The 21,972-nt window shown below is 41.0% G+C and overlaps 2 protein-coding genes across 2 annotated transcripts; one reads left to right on the top strand and one right to left on the bottom strand.

The window, feature by feature from the left end:
* The first annotated feature begins 17 nt into the window (after window positions 1-17).
* Window positions 18-1,783, top strand: LOC121467693 (probable cytochrome P450 6a13). Its single transcript, XM_041709868.1, has one exon. It carries the CDS (start codon window positions 32-34, stop codon window positions 1,511-1,513), a length of 1,482 nt encoding a protein of 493 aa, XP_041565802.1. The 5' UTR covers window positions 18-31; the 3' UTR covers window positions 1,514-1,783.
* A 741-nt stretch (window positions 1,784-2,524) lies between these two features.
* LOC108145528 lies at window positions 2,525-15,834 on the bottom strand. Its single transcript, XM_017271023.2, is given in 13 exon segments — window positions 2,525-3,200; window positions 3,804-3,987; window positions 4,299-4,504; window positions 4,564-4,711; window positions 4,770-5,087; window positions 5,530-5,874; window positions 6,406-7,614; window positions 12,035-12,097; window positions 12,410-13,460; window positions 13,462-13,516; window positions 13,624-13,759; window positions 14,979-15,605; window positions 15,677-15,834. Coding segments are annotated over 12 exon segments (4,188 nt in total). The 5' UTR covers window positions 15,109-15,605; window positions 15,677-15,834; the 3' UTR covers window positions 2,525-2,857.
* Window positions 15,835-21,972: the final 6,138 nt, after the last annotated feature.

Genomic DNA, 21,972 nt, shown 5'->3' with positions numbered 1-21,972 from the left:
TCAGTTGCTATTCCATCCAACTGTGGGCACCATGTTCACGTTTTTCGCTCTCGTGTTCGCCGCTGTACTTTTGCTATATGTCAAGCTTCGCTGGCACTACGCCTACTGGAGGCGCAGGGGCGTGGCCGGCGAAACGCCCGTATATTTCCGCGGAAATATGAGCGGATTGGGTAAGGAGCTCCACTGGACGGATATCAACTGGCGGATATATAAGAAGTTCAGTGGCACAGAGCGCTACTGTGGATATTTTACCTTCTTGAACAAAGCGCTGTTCGTCATGGATCTGGAGCTGGTCAGGAAGATAATGATCAGTGATTTTGGCAGTTTCGCTGATCGGGGGCTATTTCATAATGTCCGGGACGATCCGTTGACGGGAAATCTCCTATTCCTGGACGGACCCGAATGGCGCTGGTTGCGCCAAAACCTAACGCAGGTCTTCACCTCCGGCAAGATGAAGCTGATGTTCCCCAACATGGTGGAGGTGGGTGAGAGGCTGGCGCAGGCTTGTCACCAGCAGATCGGCGAGATCGAGGCCAAGGATCTGTGTGCCCGCTTCACCACGGACGTGATCGGTAGCTGTGCCTTCGGTCTGGAGTGCAATAGCCTCCAGGACCCGGACTCGGAGTTCCGGCGAATGGGACGATCGGTGACCACGGAGCCTCTGCACTCGGTGCTCGTTCAGGCCTTCATGTTCTCCCAACCGGCTCTGGCCAGGATGCTGCGCATGCGTCTGTTTCGTCCGGAGGTTAGTGCATTTTTCCTGGACACCGTCCGCCAGACTTTGGACTACAGAAGGCGGGAGAATATCCACCGCAACGACCTGATCCAATTGCTCATGGAGCTGGGCGAAGAGGGAGCCAAGGATGCGTTGTCATTCGAGCAGATTGCGGCCCAGGCATTGGTGTTCTTTCTGGCCGGATTCGACACCTCCTCCACCACCATGTCCTTTTGTCTGTATGAACTGGCCCTTAATCCCGACATTCAGGACAAGCTACGTGTCGAGATACTGGACGTTTTGAGCCGCAACAAACAGAAGCTCACCTACGAATCCGTTCAGGAGATGCCGTATCTGGAAAAAGTGGTGGCCGAAACCCTGCGAAAGTACCCCATACTGCCGCATCTTTTGAGACTATCCACCAAGGAATACCGGGTGCCCGATAGCAACTTAACATTAGAGCCGGGAACTAAGATAATGATACCTGTGCATAGTATTCACCACGATCCAGAGCTGTATCCCGAACCAGAGAGGTTCGATCCCAGTCGCTTCGAGCCGGAGGAGATCAGGGCTCGTCATCCGTTTGCCTACTTGCCCTTTGGCGAAGGTCCTCGCAATTGTATAGGCGAACGCTTTGGCAAATTGCAGGTGAAGGTGGGTCTTGTCTACCTCCTGCGAGACTTTAAGTTCAGCAGGTCCAAGCAAACACAGATTCCCCTCAAGTTTTCCAGTCGCACATTCCTGATATCGACTCAAGAGGGAGTGAATCTACATATGGAAAGAGTGGCCGCGCCCTAGACATTCTATATTTTAAAATACAAGTACTCAAACCGATTTCTTATCTACTAGAAAAAGCGGTTCGAGATTGCATTAATACCTACAAATATAATACACTTTAAAACAAAGAAATTGTCATGATGCTCAAAGCTTAGTATTTGCACTCTCTCAAAAGCTTTATAATCAAAACAAAAATGATAATTAAATAAATAACACAAATTTAAGAGCGCAGATGAGATACCCTTAAATTTTGAATAATTTGGATATTATATTAAAAAGTAATCCAAAACTGTCTGAACATGTCTATATAATTGGTTAATTGAAGATGAAGAAACATAAAAATATTTTTAAAATATTTGGCAAGATTTAATTGCAAATGCATCAACAAAAAATTGATGATATTTTAGGTTTAATTTTATTGCACATTTTAGAATATTTGTAAAATACATAAAATAATAAAATTACCTCATCTAAAAACAATAAACCTAAATCATTCAGTTTTTTACGGAGATTAAATAAATAACAAAGTTGTATACTTACATATTTACTGTTTATTGAACTTATTTTCCAGTTATTTTACATGCAAAGCTCATTGCTACAACACACCGATGGTGGTTGTAATGGATAACCGCTTAAAAAAACTTGAAAAAGCTGACAACGACCACTCAAGTAAATGTTAAGTGGATGAAGTAGCCTATATTTCAGTGATTTGAAAAACTATTTCCTGATATGCTGACTCCAGTTTTCAGAAAACGTTTTCTATGAGCCTCTTAAAACAATGAAGAAGTTCTATCTAGATTTCAGAGATCAAAATTACGGAAATTTTGAAGAGCGGTCCTATCTTAGGATGAGTAAATTTGCGGATAAGCAGGGATACCAAGTCAGTTTTATACCCTTGCAGAGGGAATTATAATTGCAGTCAGAAGGAGATATTCCCGGCCCTATAAAGCAGCTAACGTTTGGATTTCTGCCTGACAGTTGAATCATTCGGTTGTCTAATTACAATTAATATAAGAAAATGTGTTAGACGTGTTTTTTATCTTCGTAAAAACTAATTTTATTAATAATACATACAATTCAGCTTATAGATAGAAAGAATGCCTGCACGCAAGCTGTCATTAAGGTTGCATTTAACATTCAGGGGAGTTAAGTTAATAAGTTAATTGGTTTCGCTTGGCTCTGACGACAATGGTATCCAATCTCAATGATGATCACAACGACAACGTCCACGCGGTCCGAGTAGATCTGTCCGGGATTAGGGGCTTGGGTTTTGGATATTGGATGTTGGATTTTGGGTTCTCAGGGGGAATCTATTGTACACAAGTATTGCTTAATAAACTAAAGCCAGCATAGATCATCGCACCACTAGCACGAATCCTTGTTGCAGTCGACAAAGTTGCTGAACTCGGTGGCATTGGGCGGGCCCTCACTGTACAGGTAGGTCACGGGCCACAGACGGGCAGCGGCAAAGTCACTGAGGCTCTGCAATCCGCCGGGTCGCGGGGGATGCTGGCTATATTCGCTGCTGGCCGCTGTCGCCGGCTGCGAATGGTGCGGATGCGGATGCGAATGCGTATGCGGATGCTTCTGCTGCTCCTTGGCACTGGGCAGTCCCAAATGGGAGTGCGTCGCCTGGGTGCCGTTCTTGCCGGGGAAGTACCGATCGCTGCACTTGCGCCACTGGTCCGACTCGTCGCCCACAAAGCACCTGCGGAAAAAGGACAATAATATTTTAAAATTTGGGATGTTTTAAGATGGCACTGATTGACATCAAACTTATATTATTGGGGGTGCCACAGAAATTACTAAGTTTTGGTAGTATCTTCTAAAGATGTCCAAATGTATGCAGTATAACGATTTATGTCGTTTTTTGAAACAAAGCAAATTTAAAATATTTTATTGCTTACTTTAATTCGCCATTATAATTTTAGGCTGAATTTTAAATTAAGATTTCAGTAACACCATTAATAAATTTTATTAAAAATGTTAAGGCTTTCAGAAATTATATTAATGTGAGTTTTAAAAATAAAACGAAGATTTAATTTAAATATAAAAGGAAATCTTTTCATATCAATAAGTTTTCAAATTAATATTAATTTTAGTTTTAAAACGACATAAAAGGGCTAAAAGTATGTAATCAAACAAAAACGTTGTCTTTTGGAAGGAATACAAAGGACTGTTGGGCTTAAAACATATTGTATTGTAAACATATTGTATATCTTTTAATGCAATGACAAGACCCTGATAGTTTCTTTGGCACTTTTGGTGGAATGGATATATTCTTTGGATAACCCAAATTGAATCCACATACCAGGGATAATCGAAGCCCTTGCTGTAGCCGCAGGGATGGTCCGCCTTGCAGCAGTAGTCCCAGGAGCCAACCTCGGAGGCGTCCGTCTCGCAGGAGTAGAAGCCGGTGATCAGATTCTTGGCGCAGGGGCTGCTTCGGCGGCAGGGTTTGCCGGAGACGGTGTAGTGGCGCCAGGCCACGTCGCCTTTAGCGAACAAGAAGCGAATTTAGTGGGGTCATGAGCACGGTTTTTGGGGGGTGGAAATCGGAACGGTGGCATGCAAACGATCGGTTAGTAGCTTTTTGGGGGATTCGTCTTTCGGTTATGCTGGGAGTGGGGCCACTGTACATGCTAGTAAACGTTATTTACACAACATTCTCCGCTACAAACTAATTTACACAAATTCTAATGCTAGTAATACACAACTATTGCTAATCCGCTGCCCGGTTAGAGCAAGCAGGAACCGGTTATTTACACTTGGATCGAGGTGCAACAGGTTAGTAGGTTGAGTTTACCCGGTTCCCGGAAGATGTCCATGCGGCGATCGTTATTAACCCTCGATCCGCCAATCGTGTTGACCTTGTCGCGACAGGTCCAGTCGAAGGGATTCCAGGCGAAGAGCCAAAAGTCGCGATCCTTGGTGTGTGCATAGTGCACATCCTGCTTCAACTCGGTCTGATCCAGATCGGAAAGCTCGCAGTTGAAGGTGCTAGCATGGGAGCTATTATAAGGTATTTAATTATATATATTCTTGGAATGTAATATATTGAAATTACCTACCCATAACTGAAAGCAAAGCACTTGAAAGGCGTCGTCTCGCGGAAGCGGATGCACTCCTTCTTACAGGCCATCTCCGAGGGCACGGAAATCACCTTCTTAATGGCCGGCGGAAGCAGTCTAGCCGGAGATCCATAACCCAAATAGCAGACTAAGGGGAATAATATTATTACTCCTTAATGAGGTGGAAAACCTGAGGAAAAACTCACGTTTCTTGTGCTTCTCATCCACAATCGGCTGGATCTCGCATCCATGGCCATAGCTCGCCCGCTCGAAAATGTCGAAGGCTGCGTCCAGGATGAGATGGCGCTCCTTGTCCATGTCCCTCACCGGCCAGTCACTCAGCTGGCAGTTGTCGATGACTCCGGCATGCCGCTGCTGGCCATATCGGAAGGCAAAGGCCCGGCAGGTGAACTTCGTGGACCGGATGCACTCCATCTCGCATTCGCCCACAGATCGCACGGTCAGCGAGTCGCGCACAATTGACTTGAAGAAACGTGTGGCATCAATTGCACGGAAGAAGCATTCTGAAAGAGCAGATGTAAATTTAGTCATTTTTAACGTTACAAATTCAAAAACAGAAACTTATCGTTTGTACTTTGCTAATACATTTTTTAAAACAAATAATTTACACCAAGTTCTGAAATTGAAACATTTTCATAGCACTTAGGCAATTTGTATTATTTACTTAACAAACAGTATTTTAAATATTTTTTACAAAGTTCAAAGCAAGTAATGAAAATGATGTTATGCATTACAAAATATTTTTCTATTTTTTTTAACATATTTAAGTCTTCTTTTTGTTTGTTTAAGCTTTTAACTGTGATAAGAAAATAAATATCTATATTCATTCTTTGGTTTATTTTTTTAAAAAAAATATTTATTAATATATATGTAATGACACTAATCTAGTGACTATTATGAACTAATCAATTGTTGTTGTGTGTTTTAACATAAGGTCAAACTTACGTGCATTTCGGGGATCCGAGAGGGCGGTGCTCGGACCGGCGGTATCGTGTCGTCGCGATGGCGGAGGCTGCCGGCACACGTCCATGTCGTCCGCCATGGAGTAGATGTCGTAGTCCCGATCCGGCTCTATGTCCACGTAGTAGTCGAGCATATTGATGGGTCGGTCACAGAGCATGCAGTTGTCCCTGCCAGCCTGGTTATACCTGTAGCTGTAGGTGTGGCAAATGAAACTGGGCCGCTGATCCGAGCACAGGCGCTCGCACTCCGTCAAAGTGGGCACGTTGTAGGCGTGCTTCACGGCCGTCTTGTGCAGCCGGAATCCCTCGCTGGTTTTGGCCGAGCATTCTGTGATATAACAAGTAAATGTTATAACAATTAATAAATAATAGCTTACAATTTTTAAATTTTCAATGAAACAGCAAAGCTCTACCATGTAGACGAATTATATTTAAAATTTTTTTCAAAATAGAAGAACTCATCTAACATTGCGATAAAATCTATTAATTATACAAAAAAAAAAAAAAATAAAGTAGTAATTTTTAAAAGCTATCGCATACTTTGTCCCAAACTAGATTTTAATTAGTTAAAGATGTGGACATTTGTTAAACAAGAGAACAATTTTTTAATTCCGTGCTTTATCGGGAGTATATAATTGCACAAAACATAAACTTTATTTAAAATATGTCAGTTAGATAATTAAAAATGTAGCCAAACATCAATTTTTCAACGAGGAACTTTGTGGTGGTACGTTTTGGCTTGTGGAATCTCATAAATTATTTCAATGAACACATTACTAAAGTATTTAATAAAATTTAATTAAGACCCTATAAGTTGCAAAGATTTTAAACATCTAAAATTCGTCTAAGAGTGACTCACCATCTTGTCCCGGTCGCCGTGTCCACTGCTGACGGTAATCGTTGCGCCTCCTTGGGTAATCCTCCTCGTAGCCAGATCCCGGATAGCTGAGCACCGAGTTGGAATCGCGATGAGGGGTCGGGGCCCCCAGCTGGAAATAGTTGAAGTCCTGCTGGTCCTTGCGCCGCTGCGACTCACTCAGACCCCAGTACGATGAGGAGGATGAGGAGGAGGAGTGCTTGCTGCTTCCGCCGTAGCTGCCGCCGTAGTGTCCCCAGTTGTCCTCGCCACCAATCAGATAGGGTACGAACTTGTTGGGCTTCTTGTAGGAGCCGGGTGGTCCCGGTGCTCCTGGTCCATCGCGGTCGAGGTAGTTGTGCGACGGACGACTCGGTGGTCGATAGGGTGAGTAATCCGAGCCAGGACGATAGGGTGGCCGGTACTTGTCAATGCGATCCGTTTCCGGGCGTGGCGGTCTGTAGACGGAGCTATCGTAGCCGGAACTACTTGGCAAAGTCTCCCAGCGGTCCGGTCTGCCAGGGCGATAGTGTGGTGGATCGTGGCGATCGACGTAGGCATGGTCACCGCCATAACTGCTGGGCGGGGTGTGGCCAAAGTATCCTGAACTGGAGCCCGTGCTCGAGCCGGAGCCATGGGAGGAAAACTCATAGGAGGATTGGGAGGACGAGCTATGGGCGGACGAGCTGTGCGAGCCATGGAACTCGGAGGAGAAGGGCGGCGGTCGGTGCTCGTAGGAGCTGCCCGGTGGACCCGATGGTCCGCGATAGTGATCCACGGCCGTGCTAACCGGCGGACGGTAGTGATCCCTCTCCCTGTCCCGATCTCCATAGCCGCCGCCCGCACTGGGCTTGAAGTACACGGGTTGACTGCTCACCGGACCCTTGGAGCAATCCTGGCAAGCACTGCGACGACAGCTGCTCGGCGCATTGCGATCCCGCTCGTAGTAGTCGTAGTCCGGATGCCTCAGCAGATTGGCATCCCGGCGATCCGGACTGGAGTAGAGGTCCATCTGGGCCAGCGGCATCTCGACCAGCTCGCAATCGCCCTGGCCATGACCCGACGGATCCAGCCGGTAGTTGAAGCCCTCGCACATGAACCTGCGCTCCCGTCCGCACTCCCGCATGCACTCCTCCACCCGCTCACAGGATATGGAGCGGCGCACGAAGTGAGGGGCAATCCTTTTGCCGGCCAGGACTCGCCGGAAGCAAGCTGAAACAAGGAGATCAAGTAGGTGTTGCAGTGCCAGTTGCAGATGCAGATGCAGCTGCGCCTTACGCAATTGTGGGCACCGCCAAAAAAAAGGGGGAAAAAGATCAACCATTCAACGTTTGGAGGCAGTGAAGCGAGGACAGAACCCAAGATCGGGGCTGGGTTGCTTCATGGGTGTCTGCACTTTAGAAAAAATTAAGCATTTCTTACTGAAAAAGGTGCAGAGTTGGCAGCTACCTAATATCTTGACAGTTTTGTATAATTTTGAGAACTATAAGCTTGTGTCAAACAGTGAAGAACGAACCATAAATTTCAAATCTTTTTAGGTGATAAAGATGTTGTCATCTGGCGATTTAAATTAAAATAATATTAAATACGAAAAATAATGGCAATAATAATAGTCTGGCTTACTTTTTCTTTTCTAATTAAATAAACATTATATCAGTTACGAAAAAAAAGAAGCTACCAACTACGGAAATTGAGATAGAAGTACCGGAAACATATCTGAGGGTAAGGAAGAACCCATTAAAAACTAAAAAGAAAAGTGAATTGTAATCAAGTTATTTAATAAAAAAAAATTTAAATAAAAGTAATATCATATACAATAACGAGAGAGCTCTAGAAAATGTATGTAAGAAAAAATGTTTTTTTCTTGTTACATTTTTTTTGTAATTATTTAAGCATTAGCTGCCAAAAGATAATTAGCTTCACCCTATTCTTTAAAAATCATTTCACTTTCTAACTTTCCAGTGAGAATTTCAATTGTAAAATTGTAGAAAAACTCCTTATTTAAGTCTAGAACAAAGAACATATTTTTTGACGAGTGCATTTATGTTCAAGTTGGTTTCTGTTTCTGTTACGGGTCGAAGTGTTTTTCGCTGCTGTGTTTTTGCGGCACATCCGTTGCCGTTTTGAGTAAATTATGTTCGAGTCATGTTGGGTGCCGTGTACTCCAAGCGAAGATTATCTCCGGGAAAATTGCCAGCCAAGACAACGTGTTTTTCACCCAGAACGATGGAAATTATGCAAATTACTTTAATACGCACTCCGAAATTCGGTCGAGAGTTGGGCCTGACATGGGCCCCAAGTGGAATGACCTAAAAGCATTGAAGCCCCCTACCTTTAGCATCCTCCACTATGATAATGGTGCTGCTGAGATCGGTGTGTCGCGTAGGACTAACGAACTTCGATCTGCTGTCGTTGGCGCGACTCAAAAGCAGAAGCAGCCACAAAAATCCACAAATACTACCCATTTTTCGGGGGTTTATTGTACCAAAAGCGGTGTGATTTGGTGTGTTTTGGTGTGATTATGCGATTACGTAATGGCTTAATTAGCGTTCTGGGCTAATTAATTTCTGTGCAATGTCAAGCGCTTTCAAAACAATGGGCCATCGCACACAGGACACGGAGACGCGAACACGATTTTCCGGACGGGTATTTTTCGACGCGCGGCGCTGGCGATTCTAATCGCGAATGAACAGCGGCTGTGGTCAAGCTTGCGGTTTTATACGGCATTAGAAAATCGCGCGCGATTTTCGAGCTTTTCGCTATTACGCTTCTACGCTTCTGAGCTGGCAAAGCTTTTGCGCTCTGGCGCTCAGAAAATCTGAAAACTCCCATTTTCAGCGGATTCTTTTTCATTCGACCCCAACGCAGAGAGCACATCGTTTGCCCAGAAGCCTTGGATCTCCGGTATAATGAGCATTTTCAGATGCGCTTTTTTTTTTCTTCTATTTTTTCGGTGGAAGATGCCTATCTTGGCCAATGATTCAGATGAAAATACGAGGGTACAGATCGCTGCGAGATGCGATACAGATGGGGGCAGCCAACCGTTAACAGACCTCGCTCAAGGATGCCTCATCTTGATATGATACTTATTATTTCGTTTCAATAAGAGCGAACTTAATAAGGTACTCGGAAAATCTAAGTCCAAATCGTTGGCCGTCTGAACATAGCCGAATAAATCATGAGCAAATTAAGTGGATTTAGGGCTAATTAAAATTTCTCATAACATTGTTTTCAGCTCAAGGATGGACCATTTTTCAAGCTGCGTTATTATGGGGTGTTTAATTGCTACGGAGTTTATTTTAATAAAAGTCCCAAATTTGAAACTTGTTCAATCTTATAGATTAAACTTGCATATGTAAACATCACTTGGTACTAAACTTAAACTGTAACTTTAACTTAAAGTATTCAAAGTGATGTTTCAACTAATATTTGACCTTCTTTTTAACTCTTCTTTTTGTGACAGATATTTTGTTCAATTTAATTAATTTCATAAAAAAAAAAACAAAGAAGAATTTCAAGTGTAGTTATAACGAATTTTAAAGATATACATATATGTATAAATATCTCATGTCTTAGATAGAAAATATTTTAAATTACTTTATTAACAGAGTAAAATGTAACTTTATGGATATATATATATCTTTAGAGTTTTATTTTCTTTAAACTATAAATATTATGTTTAACTGAAACACCTAACGATAAATAAAAGCTTTTGTACATGATAGAATAAAAAACGAATTGATAATTAAAAGAGAAGCCAACTCTGAGAATTGCGCAGATAAACTAATGTTTTATAATGCAGTTTTAAGACCACAAAAATATCTTTACTTCTATATCCAAAAGGAATAAATCATCCTGCACTTTTAAGTTGCTCGCCTAAGTCTTTTGTTTTTGCCAAGACATTTCTGATCCATACTGAATTTCTTTGGGCTTTACTGCATTTCCCAATCAAACCTGACCACAAATATGAGACCATCGATCATATCGCCCCCTCAACCACCCAAAGAAGCCGACTTAAGTGCATTTCCGTTTCTGAATCAATGTCACTGCTGTCAGGCAGTGGTGCCACGAACTCGAACCGCAAATGTGGGTGGTTTTTGTGCACCGACTTGGAGTTCGCATTTGCATACAATGAATGCCAGGGGAGTGTGCATGCTGAGTGCAGTTCCACTCCGTTCTGTTCAGTTCTGTTCTATTCTATTCCGATCTTGCACAACGCTATAGAACCGCCAAAAACTGGAGATACCTATAGCGAAGATCGCTTCCGCCTCCCAGCGAACTGTATAGCCCAATCTCCAAGTGTAAATTACGATCTGTCCCACGCCAAATAAAAGCAAGCTAACTAACTAACTAGCGAACACGCCACCTTAGAAACACAATTAATTGCGCCAACGTCATCAAGTTTGGCATTTGAACTTGGCTTTTCTAGGCACTTGGCATACGAATATGCATAGCTTGTGGTATATTCGGTAGGCTTATGTCACCGCCACCCGCTGGGTTCATGTACTCCACTCCGTCACACTTGGGGAACCCGAAAGGAAGTCGAAATCAAAACACAAATTGTTCCCTGATGATCTGGCTTGGTGGTTTCAGAATTGTCATAAATCTTCTTGCACTTGACAAGTCAATTTCTTCTGTAAAACAATGAGATCATATCAACTGAAGAGACCGGAACAAAACCAGCTGGAATTTATTTGGGTGGGATTATCTTTGCAGAAATAACGATATTAGTCTAGATTTGGATCTTAAGCCCCATTTAGATGAAAAATATATTAGTAAGGGATTTTAACTTAAAGGAAGTTTTCTTTACTTTAAATTTCTTCTAAAGAGTAATTTAAAAAATCTCAAGCGACTAAAAAATTCTTTATAAATCCAAGTCGTTTTCAATCTAAGTCATTGTTCAATAGACAATCAAATTAGTTTAAAAAGAAGTTTTTTATTAATACCTATTTTGAAAGGGTTTTTAAAAAAAATAATATTGATTTGTAAATAATTGGATTACTTTCAAATATATAATTTTAAATTTCTACTAATAATTGCCTAATAGAATGATCTAAGAGAACCAAAGCAGCTAAGCATTCCATGTGGGTGACCCTAATTTTTGCATTCCCATTTAACCCCGCTAGCCATTAATCAAAACTTCGGCCACAGCATTATTTATTATACCGTTTTGTGGGTGGGTTAGTTCGTGGAGCTTTTGGCTCCGTTGTATATATATTATGCGATTGTGAATAATGTCGATGTTTACTGCAACCGCCCACTCACCCCCAGAGACCCCAGATCCGATGAGCATTATGCCAGGCTAATGGGTTTAGTTTTGTTACGCAAATAAAAGCCAGGGAATGTGGGTCAATCGGGCGTCTGTCATCTGTCACTTGACCAGTCGGTCGCCATGGACCCCGAAAGCTAATGAGTTTTAGTTGTGCGCCATGTTAATTCTAAATTTTAGTTTTTGTTTTGTTGTTGTTGTTGTTGCAACTCTCAAGTGACCCGTGTCATTGTCTGTTTATATGGTTATAGGCACAATTGCATGTCTGTTGGGTTACTGAGTTAGCGTTGGGGACATCACGAATCCATAAATTAGTTGAAGGTAGAGGAATCAGGGAAAACTGAACACCATAGGCCAACTCACCCTTTAGTTCATCCATGGGATATCCCAGTCGATCGCGGTCTCTATCGCCAGGCATTGGTCGTTCTGAAAGAAAAAATAATTATTATGTAATAATTTATCTTTTAATAATATAGTAATATCATATCATATCATATATATATGTCACAGTCATTTTTATATTAATTTGTCTATCTCATTAAAATAAAATAATAAAAAAGAAAATACACAAAAAATAAGAGTTTCTTAATTGGTAACAACCTATACGTAAAATTCCAAATCAATAAGAACAAATTGAAAATATTAATTATTAAACTTTTATTATTTATGTTTGAATTTATCCAAAATTTTCTTTTGAATCTTTTTGTTTTGTTCTGACACTCATTTATTGTTACTCACTGTTTCCTTGCATGAAGTCATCGGGATTGAAGTAGGTGGCAATAGTTTTGTCATCATCATATCCTCCGTATCCGTCTCCGGGTCGCATGGCACTGCCATTCCGACGGACGTACTCATCCCGTGGCGGTGGAGGTGGACCCTCGTAGGGAGGAGGCGGTGGCCGTGCCGATGGTCCATTCATTCCGTAACCATCATGCGGCGGCATGGCTGGTGGATCGGGTCTATTGGTGTAGTCAGGACGGGGTTCGCGATGGGGATCATAGCTGGGACTGGGGCGTGGTCCGTAAGAAGGCGGTGTGGAGCTGTCATGGGGGCGTGGAGCATACTCCGGACGATCGGCCGTGGGACGGGGTGCATACTCAGTGGGTCGTGGTGGCCCTGGCGGATATTCCGGACGATCGGCAGTGGGACGCGGTGGTCTGCCAGCATAACTGGGACGCTCCTCCGAGGAACCACTTGATGGCCTCCCCGTCGGCGGTGTATATCTCTCCGGGGACCCGTAGCTATAGCCATTTCCATAGCCCAATCCAAAGATAGGTCTGGGCGGGCTGTGGGGCGTGGGCCTAATGCCCTCGTCCTCTGCCGGTTCGATGGGTCCGTAGTGCGGTCGATAACGCTCATCCACCTCGGGGGCATTGGCTGCATAGCCACCGGGAATGTAGGCCTCTTCGTTGGTCGACGGGTAGTTGTTCTCGTACAGAGTTGGGTATTTGTAGAGGGGATACAGATCGTGCGAGAAGTAAAGGCGATCACCAACTCCAGGGGGTGGCAGAGAGGAGGGTGGTCCCAGTGGCGGAGGAGGACCACCACCACCACCACCAGGCGAGGTGTGGGGCGTGGGGTTCACCACCAGCACGGGCGTATTGCCCACATCCAAAGGCCTGTTGGGCAGATCCAGTGGCGTCGGACCGGGAGAAATGGGACTGGGTCCGGGAATGGGCAGTGGACCGGGGGCAATCGAGTTGTCGCTCAAGTCGAAGCAGTTCGTCTTGCGCGTGTACAGATCAAAGTCGGGATCGAAAATGACGCCCCCCGGCCGCCCGCCGCCCCCCCGATCCGTACTGCTCCGATGACAACTGACAAGTGCCGTTTCCGCGTCGATGAACACTGCAAAAATCCGAAAAAATTAAACAGAAACACACATATATATATATAGTTATGTACACAAGGTGGAAATTGGGCAATCAAGGGGTGACAGGTGGAAGACGACTCACCCAAACGAGATGGCCTGACACTTCTCGCCCGCCTGCAGGCACTTCTCCTTGCACATCTTCAACGAGTTGGTGTCTTCGGTGCGGAAGGTCTTCTCAAATGGCAGCATCGCCTCCAGTGCAATCCGTTCGAAGCAGTCTGTCGATGCAAGATGGTAGATGGTTGATGGTAAATGGTAAGATCCAAACTACAAAAGGTTCAGCTGGCAGTTAGGTAATCCCCCACCCCTACCCCCCACTCTCCATCATTTCAAACAATTGCGTCACCCCACTTGCACTTTCAAGGCCACCGCTGGTGCTCCACTTCGTCCACTCTACGGTAGGTTAGTTTTATTGACTCTGCAATTGTCTCCATTTTCGATTGTTAGCCGGGCTTTGTTCTCCATTTGGGTTTGAATTTGGATTTAAATTTGAATTTTATTAACTTTGCGTGCTCGCGGGACGCAGTTGGGTGACCCATAGAATTTTCGTCAGTGCATGAATAATTCAAAAAGGTCAAACCATAGACAAAACACATTGCTCCGCGGTGTCTGTGGTCTGACATGCTTGATGGATTGGCCCCCAGCCTTTGGTTGCTTTAATTTCCAAGAAATTATCTCATTTAGAATATTTGAATATTTCCCTTGTAATGCTAGTCATAACCATTTAAAACTTACATTCAGGTACTATTCCAAGTGCTCATAATTCATTTGTTATAGGTTAAATTAAAATTGTATTTATTATTAGTTTTGCAATACAGGTTAATTTCAAAGCCATAATGGCTTAAAAGCACAGATTCTAGTATCTTTAATGACGCTGTTAACTACCATATATTGTAAGTATTTTCCCATTCGCATAAATCTTATAAAAAGCCAGTTCTCAAAAAGACTTAAAGCTGATTGTTAAGACCACTTATTTACTGGCCCAAATGATACTTATTACCATGATAACTGTATTTTGAATGTCTTAAACACTGTGAAGTATGGGAAAATTGTTTTTCTAAACATTTTAATATTCAAATTATAATATTAATATCTAAAAGTTATTTCACTAAGAAAAAACCTGAATGATACTGTATAAAAACTTTATGGTACTGTTTTTGTGCAATTGTTCACATTAGTTAACAAGTAATGTTTTCCCGGCTTAAAGCTCTTTCAGTTTAGGCTTACTTTAATAAAACTTGATTCACCTAATCTTTAAATAGTTAACAGTGCTAAACCAATTTTATTAGATTTTGTATAGAAATTTGTTTGGATTCGAAATATCGAAAATATTAACTTTTTGGTGTGCAACAAATATTGCTTAAATTGGAACCATATTTTACCCCCAAAAATGTTTAATAATGAAAATAATTCTCTATTTCCCTGTATTTAACTTACCATTTCGTGCCGATACCAATTGATTGTCGACTGTCAAAGCCTCAACAGTATCCCAAAAACCGATCAGGAGAAATGCGAGTTGCAGACGCATTAATCGCTGACCAAGCGTGTTATCGCTAATCGCGATCATTGAGTACGATTAATTGGCGACCCCAGCGGCGATATCCGATATGATGATGCTTTCTTTTAGATTTGCTCTCACTTAACTCGCTTTTTTTGGCACTTCCCCTTTTGCATTATCAGCGGTTTCACTTGGGCTTCTGGCCAGTAGATTTGCTCGAGGCACCGATGGGATGGACGGGAGATTTCGAACTGAGAGACAGCGAACTGCTCGAGACTCGTAGAAACCTTCTGCTTCTTTCTATCGCCTTTCTTTAAAGTCGCGTGTATCTTTCTTTTCTGTTTTTTTTTTGTCTGATTCGTTTTGTGTTTCTGGCTTTCGCGTTACGATTCGCTACTTTTCACATTCTTTTCACCGTTAATTATGTTGCCAAAATATGCAGATCGTTAAAAATGAGCCAAGATCGGCTTTATTTATGGGCTCGCGGGCAAGAAGAGACGTCTAAAGATTCTGCGGTTGCGGAAGAAGCCGACTCCACATAATTATGATGGCTCTCGGCTGTAATGCTGCGGGTGGGAGAGAGAGGGCGAGAGTCAATAACCTGGCCAACCAACCAAGCGGTACGAAGCCTTCTTACAGGCGATGACGTCAGAGTTCAGTGCACAGGTGCCTGTGACCTTTCGACCAAAAGTTTCTGGTGTTGGTCGATAATTAAAAACTCTAATGACAAAGTGCTCATCAATGCGTAAATCCAGCATTTGTCATCCCAATGCCGAAAGCCCCTAAAACAATAATAACTCAACTTTTCATAGTTGCAAAAAAAAAAAAACAGAAAAACAAAAACAATTAAGGTAAGAATCTTGATGATTAATTAAAAAGCTGACAGGCGAAGAATTCTTCGCAGAATAAGAATGAAATAATTTTGATGGTGAAAATTGTTAGATTAGATTCGCCGACTTTCTTCTTTTTGTTTTTGGGGCGAGGGAAATTAAGCTGGGAAATGTAGCGAATATAACGGCATTTCCGTTGCGCTTTGACACTTTGCAAATCTCCACAATTTCGGCTAATGACAAGAAAGCCCTATAAAACACACACACCCAATTTCAATTTACTTTTTTTTAGTTTCTTGTTTTATCTTTTGCATTTGATTCGGCTTTGGGTTTGTGTATTTATTTTATTTTTGCTTTATTTTGTTTGGGGCTCGTCTCGTTCGGTTTGGCTTGTTTTCGCTGCCTCGCGCACTCGACGCCGATCCGCACTCGCTAAACAATTGAAACTGAATAAAATTCTGATTTAGTTGTGTTCGAAACTCATCGGAGGAGCAGAAAGCGGCGCAGACGCGACAGTGCTGCGGCAGAGCCCCGGGCAGAGGCAGTGGCAGTGGCAGAGGCAGCGACCGAGCCAGGTAAGCATCTCTCTTGGCAATTTGTGGATGCCACACTAAGATAAAGTTTCTAACACATTTTAAAATATATTTTATAAATTTATATTTTATGTTTATATATATATATATATCTTAATAGCACATAAATAGTCTGTCTTTTTTGGAATCTGGCTTAAATGAATGGAACTTTCTTGTTATTTATATGTTGTAAATTTATAAATAAATAAAAAAAGTTATTTTTCCCTATTATTAAAAAAGAAATCTTAAGCCAAATTTTCAGAAATCAGCAGATTCTGTTTGCTAATTTTCACACAATTAATGGTTTGAATCACTAGCTTTAGGTAAAAACCTATAATTATTCAGAACTTTCAATAATAAAAATAATGGTAGTAACATTAATAATGTTATTTAAATAACAATTAGTTTTTACGATCTAACTCCCTAAGAATTAAAAAAATTTAATGATTACAACTATATTTCCCTAAGATTTTACATGTGTTTAAATTTATAGAGGCTTTGAAAAATACTGCTTGTTCTAAAAAATTGTTTCAAGCTTTTTAAGATTTACCTTAAATTAAGAGTAGGTACTTGAAAAGCTTAGCCAAATGGTAATGAACGACAAGTTACAATTAAAATGTTATTAAATGAAAATAAGAAGTTTCTGGCTAATTACTCATAATAGTTCGAAACCCTTTTTTTCCAAGTGTAATTTAGATGTTATTTGTGGTGTTAAGAGGGAGAAGGTGGGGAGCAAGAGGCGATGGAGCTGGGCTCTGCAGATCGTCATCATCATTATCATCATTAGCATTGCCCACGCTGCGCCCACTTGAGACATTTGTGGGCAAGGGGTTCTTCAAGGAAGGGAAATAGCTACTTGAGGGTTCGTTGGATTCCCCCCCTTGTTCCCCCTTCCCAACAGCTGGCAATGACTCTCGAAAATTGTTTTAAATGAAATTGTAACAGGGAAATTCGCCCACACAATGAGGAAAACTCAAATGCCCTTTCATATTAAAATTTTGGAATGTAGAAGAATGAAACAATTTACCTAAAGATATGTCCTTATTTCATAAGCGCAATTATTAACTATTGAAAGTTCTAATATTATTGAAATAATTTTTGAGTAAATATATCAAACCACAACGACAGGTTTCTTTTTCGATCGTTGAAAATATTGCTCTAAAAATATTGCATCAAAATAATTTGTTATGTATACTTTTAAAAACAGAGACAAATTATGGTAAATCCAAATATTTTCACTTTGAATTAAATATTTTCGGTACTGAATTAGCCCCGAAATCAAATCCAAGTGTATTACACATTCATTTCTATTTTTGAGTATCGAAAAATTTAGTTTTAAATAAAAAAAATGGAAGTCGACCATTTTTGATTGGATAAGCCAATTAAATATGTTTATAATTTCATTATGATGTTTTTAGTTTATTATAAGTAAGTCTATATTTTTAAAAACAATGTTACATTCAAATATTTTAATGTTTAAATTTACTATTGGTTTTTTCTCTGGGTGTACTTTGTGTAGAGTCCACACTGTAAACAAACTTATAAATAAAGGCACGTTTGCGTGATTATTGCTTGTGCGCCATGTGTTTCTTTTGGTGCAATTAGAGAGAAAGAACTCGCTAGAAGACGGGAATCAGTGGAGCAGTCGAATTAGAATCGCACCTGAAGCAAAGAACCCAAGAATTTGAATTTAGGCGCTTGCTGAGTTTTCTTTCCGCATTGCTGACCGCTCTAAGCGGTGTGAAATTCAAATTTAACGGACACCCACTGGCTTTGCCGCTGCCCACAAGTGCATTTGAGGTTTTAACTCAAGCGTTAATTCGAGCAAGTCTTCACAAAACGCTCGAAAAAGAGATTTTCGAAAGATGGAGAAATCAGGTGATGAATGGCTGGGAGGTGAGGTTCATAATTGGCGACACCTTTAAGTGCCGACCTTGTCATGCTCGCTGGCGTCGTCTAATTCAGGCCGGGGTTGTTCTTCATCAGCGCCTCGCCATCGACTTCACAAATCTGCGCCGCCGTCTGCGCACGCGCAGCAGTCGCAGTCACAGTTGACGTCGACGCCGGCAGAGGCAGGAATGGGATTCGCTGAAAACAAGGCAAGATGAGCTCATTAGGCAGCTAATTTGCATACCAGGAACTCCTAGGAATTCTAAGTCGCACCGGAGGTTACGCCCCTCATGCAAATCATCAAGAGAATGGGGATAGCCCAAAAGCCAAATTAGAAATAAAATGAAATATTAATCTCTAAATTGCCCAATAGCAGAATTGTTAATAAATTACAAATTATACACTAATTGGAATTAAACTGGAGTTAAAAAATTAATTTTACTTTATGTTTACGTTTTGCAAGCTATTAAAATATTTAATGTTGTTATCGGACCCAAGCGAAAATGTGATACAAATCTTTATTCTGTGTACTTAATTTCTTTACTTAAATAAAAAAAAATGCTAGGACAAATGCATTACAAATAATTAACCAAATTTAAAAATAAAACTTATGTGGCTTAAAAATAGTGCTAAGATGACAGTTTTAAACTATTTGGTTTAGAAATGTAACAAACATGTATAGGAGTTATATTATTTACTATTGAATTTATAGTCATACTTTAATACTGTCTAAAGTTTATTTTCAAGACACACTTATTAAAACTAAACTTTCAGATTTTTTTGGGCTTAGTGTGTGAAAACTAGGCCTGTCCATAATTATTTAAAAATCAAAAAGCATACCTTAGATTCTGCAAATGCAACCTTAGCAATAAAATTATGATTAATATTTAGATTTTAGGTTATTTTTTCTCTACTTTAATATCTTACCTGCAATTTCCAGTTAGCTAAAAATATCTTCTTCGAAAACAAAACTAAATTTAAACATGTATTGTTCTTTCTTGGCCATTCTCAATTGTAAATGACCCAGGGACTCCGCCCCCAAGCAGGTCAAGTCTGTTTCGCCAAACGCTCAATACCCAAATGGCCAAAATAGAAGACCGGCACTGGCGGCGCTGGCACTTCCACGCATTGCACAATAATTTGTGCCTGTGAATATTTGGCTTTGGGGGCTGCTCCACATATCGCTCATATCGCTTGAATGTGCAGTGTTTGCTTTGGCACTTGTCCCTCGACCCTATCGAAGTCGAAATCGCATCGCATCGCATCAAAATTCACCCGACTTGCGGTGGCGATCGGTGCTTTTGGCGGACGCACACCGCCTGCCAAGTGGGCGAATCGACCACATTTCTAGCGTATCTGCGTGAAAATTTCAATTTCAATTTCAGGTCGTGTCTAACTGGAAGATATTGGCAGCAGATACGACTCGATGGCAAACCGATCGCCGATCAGGGCGGAGTGTGGTCCGCAGGAAATCCATGCCTCCAGCCGTGTCATGTAATGCGCATCGATTGGGTAAACGATTTCTGCGGGGGCGCATAAATTGTAGTCAAAAGCTGATTGGCAGTTGTGGGCCAGCAGGAAGCCCAGCTGATAACACGTACCAAAATCATTCATCCAACTCGGCTTAGTCGCTCGAATATGCAAATCCAAGGGAGCATGATTCAATAAAAATAATTTTGATTTTTCAGAAAAGAAATTGCTTATGGGAAAGTTACAGATGACTTCTGAATTTAGTATTTTTGGTGCTCAGATTTCTGTTTAAGTGTTTTAGTCGCTAATTAAGTGTTTTTTAAGTATTTTTTTCTTGATTTCAGAATTGTTGTGCTTGGTTCGCTTAATGCGAGTCCAATCAATCGTGCTTAATAAACGAAAGTCCTTGAATTCAACTCTGGCTTTTCTTTCTGAGAGTTCTGAATTGCATTAATGACTATCCTAAGTTGTAACTTAAATGTGGAATTCTTTCATAAATCTTTCCAAATATACCTCTTTCTGTTGTTCACCAATTTAATATACCCAAAGGCGTTTAACAGTCCATCAAATATCATTTCGATTTTAAGTCTTTAAGCATTTTTGCCAATTATTCACTTAACAGTTTCATGTATTTTAATATCAGCCTTACAAATTTACCAAAAATGCCAAACAATTACTTAAACTTAAAAGCATATGTATGGTTGCAAAAAAAAAAAAATCTCTGGTGCAATATAGTTTTAACTGCTTATTTTATATATTTCTGCTACTCAATAAAGCATATGTAAATCAAATTCTAGTGTGCATCAACCACTTTTGGAACGCGTAAGATTGATTTATGAGCCAGTTATCTCGTATCAATCTTACTGGCTTTTATCACAAACGATTTGTCCACTCATGTTTGACCAATCGACTGGACAGCCAGTCATGTTCCGCCATCCAATTAGACTGTTATTTTGTTTGGCTGTATCTGCATAACGACGAACACTTGGCGTGTTTTACATCATGTTGGTGGTGAGTGAGCTGTTGAGTCCGCATGTTCGTCTCAATTAGAGTCTGAGTCTAGTGGCCAGCTGTTCCACTCTAGCTGCAGCAAAGATCTTATTACACAGAAAACATTTTTATCATAAAAGAAAATTTTTGATAGTTGTTCCAGCTTAAAAAAGTTTAAAAATCAAGTAACAATAGTTTAGTTTCTATACCATGCCAAAAAACAACTTTAATCATCGAAATTATGTATGATATTATATTCTCTGTAATCTCGGTTTTTAAGCTCAAACAAATAAATGAAAATTTTGAAAATTTTGAAAAACCCAACTTGAATACTATTCTTAGTTCAAAATGAACAAAGCTAAGATTATTGATCAAAATAATCATTAAATTTTTTATAAGATTTATGATATTCTTGAAATAAAGCTAAAAATTGATTTATAATTAAAACACTACAAAACACAAAGTCCTAACCAAATTAACTAAAATCGCATTTTGTTATATATAAAATTAATCTTCTTAATGTTCATCTAATCCAAGTTCTTATTTCTTACTGTGTCGTTTCGGGACCTGGTCCGAGTTTTTTGTGTGGTCCACATTCACAGATATCAAAACTCACCCAACAGGAAGTATTTGCATGTGCAGATCTCGGGATCCCGATCCAAAACTATTCGAGAGCGCGTTCGCAGAAAGCGAAAGTAATCATCCACCACAGCAGCGGCCACCGGGTGGATTATTGCTCGGTTGCGCCCACGGGCACGCATGGTTAGAAGGGGCGCTCGGTAGCGGGGGGGCGTGGCATGGAAGCTATGGCATATTTATCACACAGACAAATATGCATTATGCAATTTGGCATGTCTAAAACGAGCAATTTGCCGCAAATGCAATAAAATCCCGGGAAACAGGGTGGGGTAAGTCGGTGTTTCGGTGGTTCGGCGGCTCGGCGCATCGGTGGCTCGGTGGGGCAGGATGGCAGTGGTGCGCCCTCAAACGCAGCAAAAGCACACTGGCCTACATATACACAGAAAACACGCGAGAGTGAAAGAGAAAATGGAAAAGTGATAGTTTAACCCATTTCAGACCGCTGTTCGGTTAGTTCAATCAACTAACTTTGGGTATTTCTGGTAGTATATGGTTAATAAAATTAAACAAAAAAGTTTTAAAACTTAGTTTAATATTATAAA

This window comes from Drosophila elegans, unplaced genomic scaffold, assembly GCF_018152505.1.
Source record: "Drosophila elegans isolate 14027-0461.03 unplaced genomic scaffold, ASM1815250v1 contig_520, whole genome shotgun sequence".
In the NCBI taxonomy this organism is placed as follows: Eukaryota; Metazoa; Arthropoda; class Insecta; order Diptera; family Drosophilidae; genus Drosophila; species Drosophila elegans.
This window is presented reverse-complemented; position numbering and strand designations above follow the sequence as displayed.

What these genes read in the sequence shown, in the direction of transcription:
- LOC121467693 (XM_041709868.1), top strand. Translation starts at nt 32, where the DNA reads ATGTTCACGTTTTTCGCTCTCGTGTTCGCCGCTGTACTTTTGCTATAT.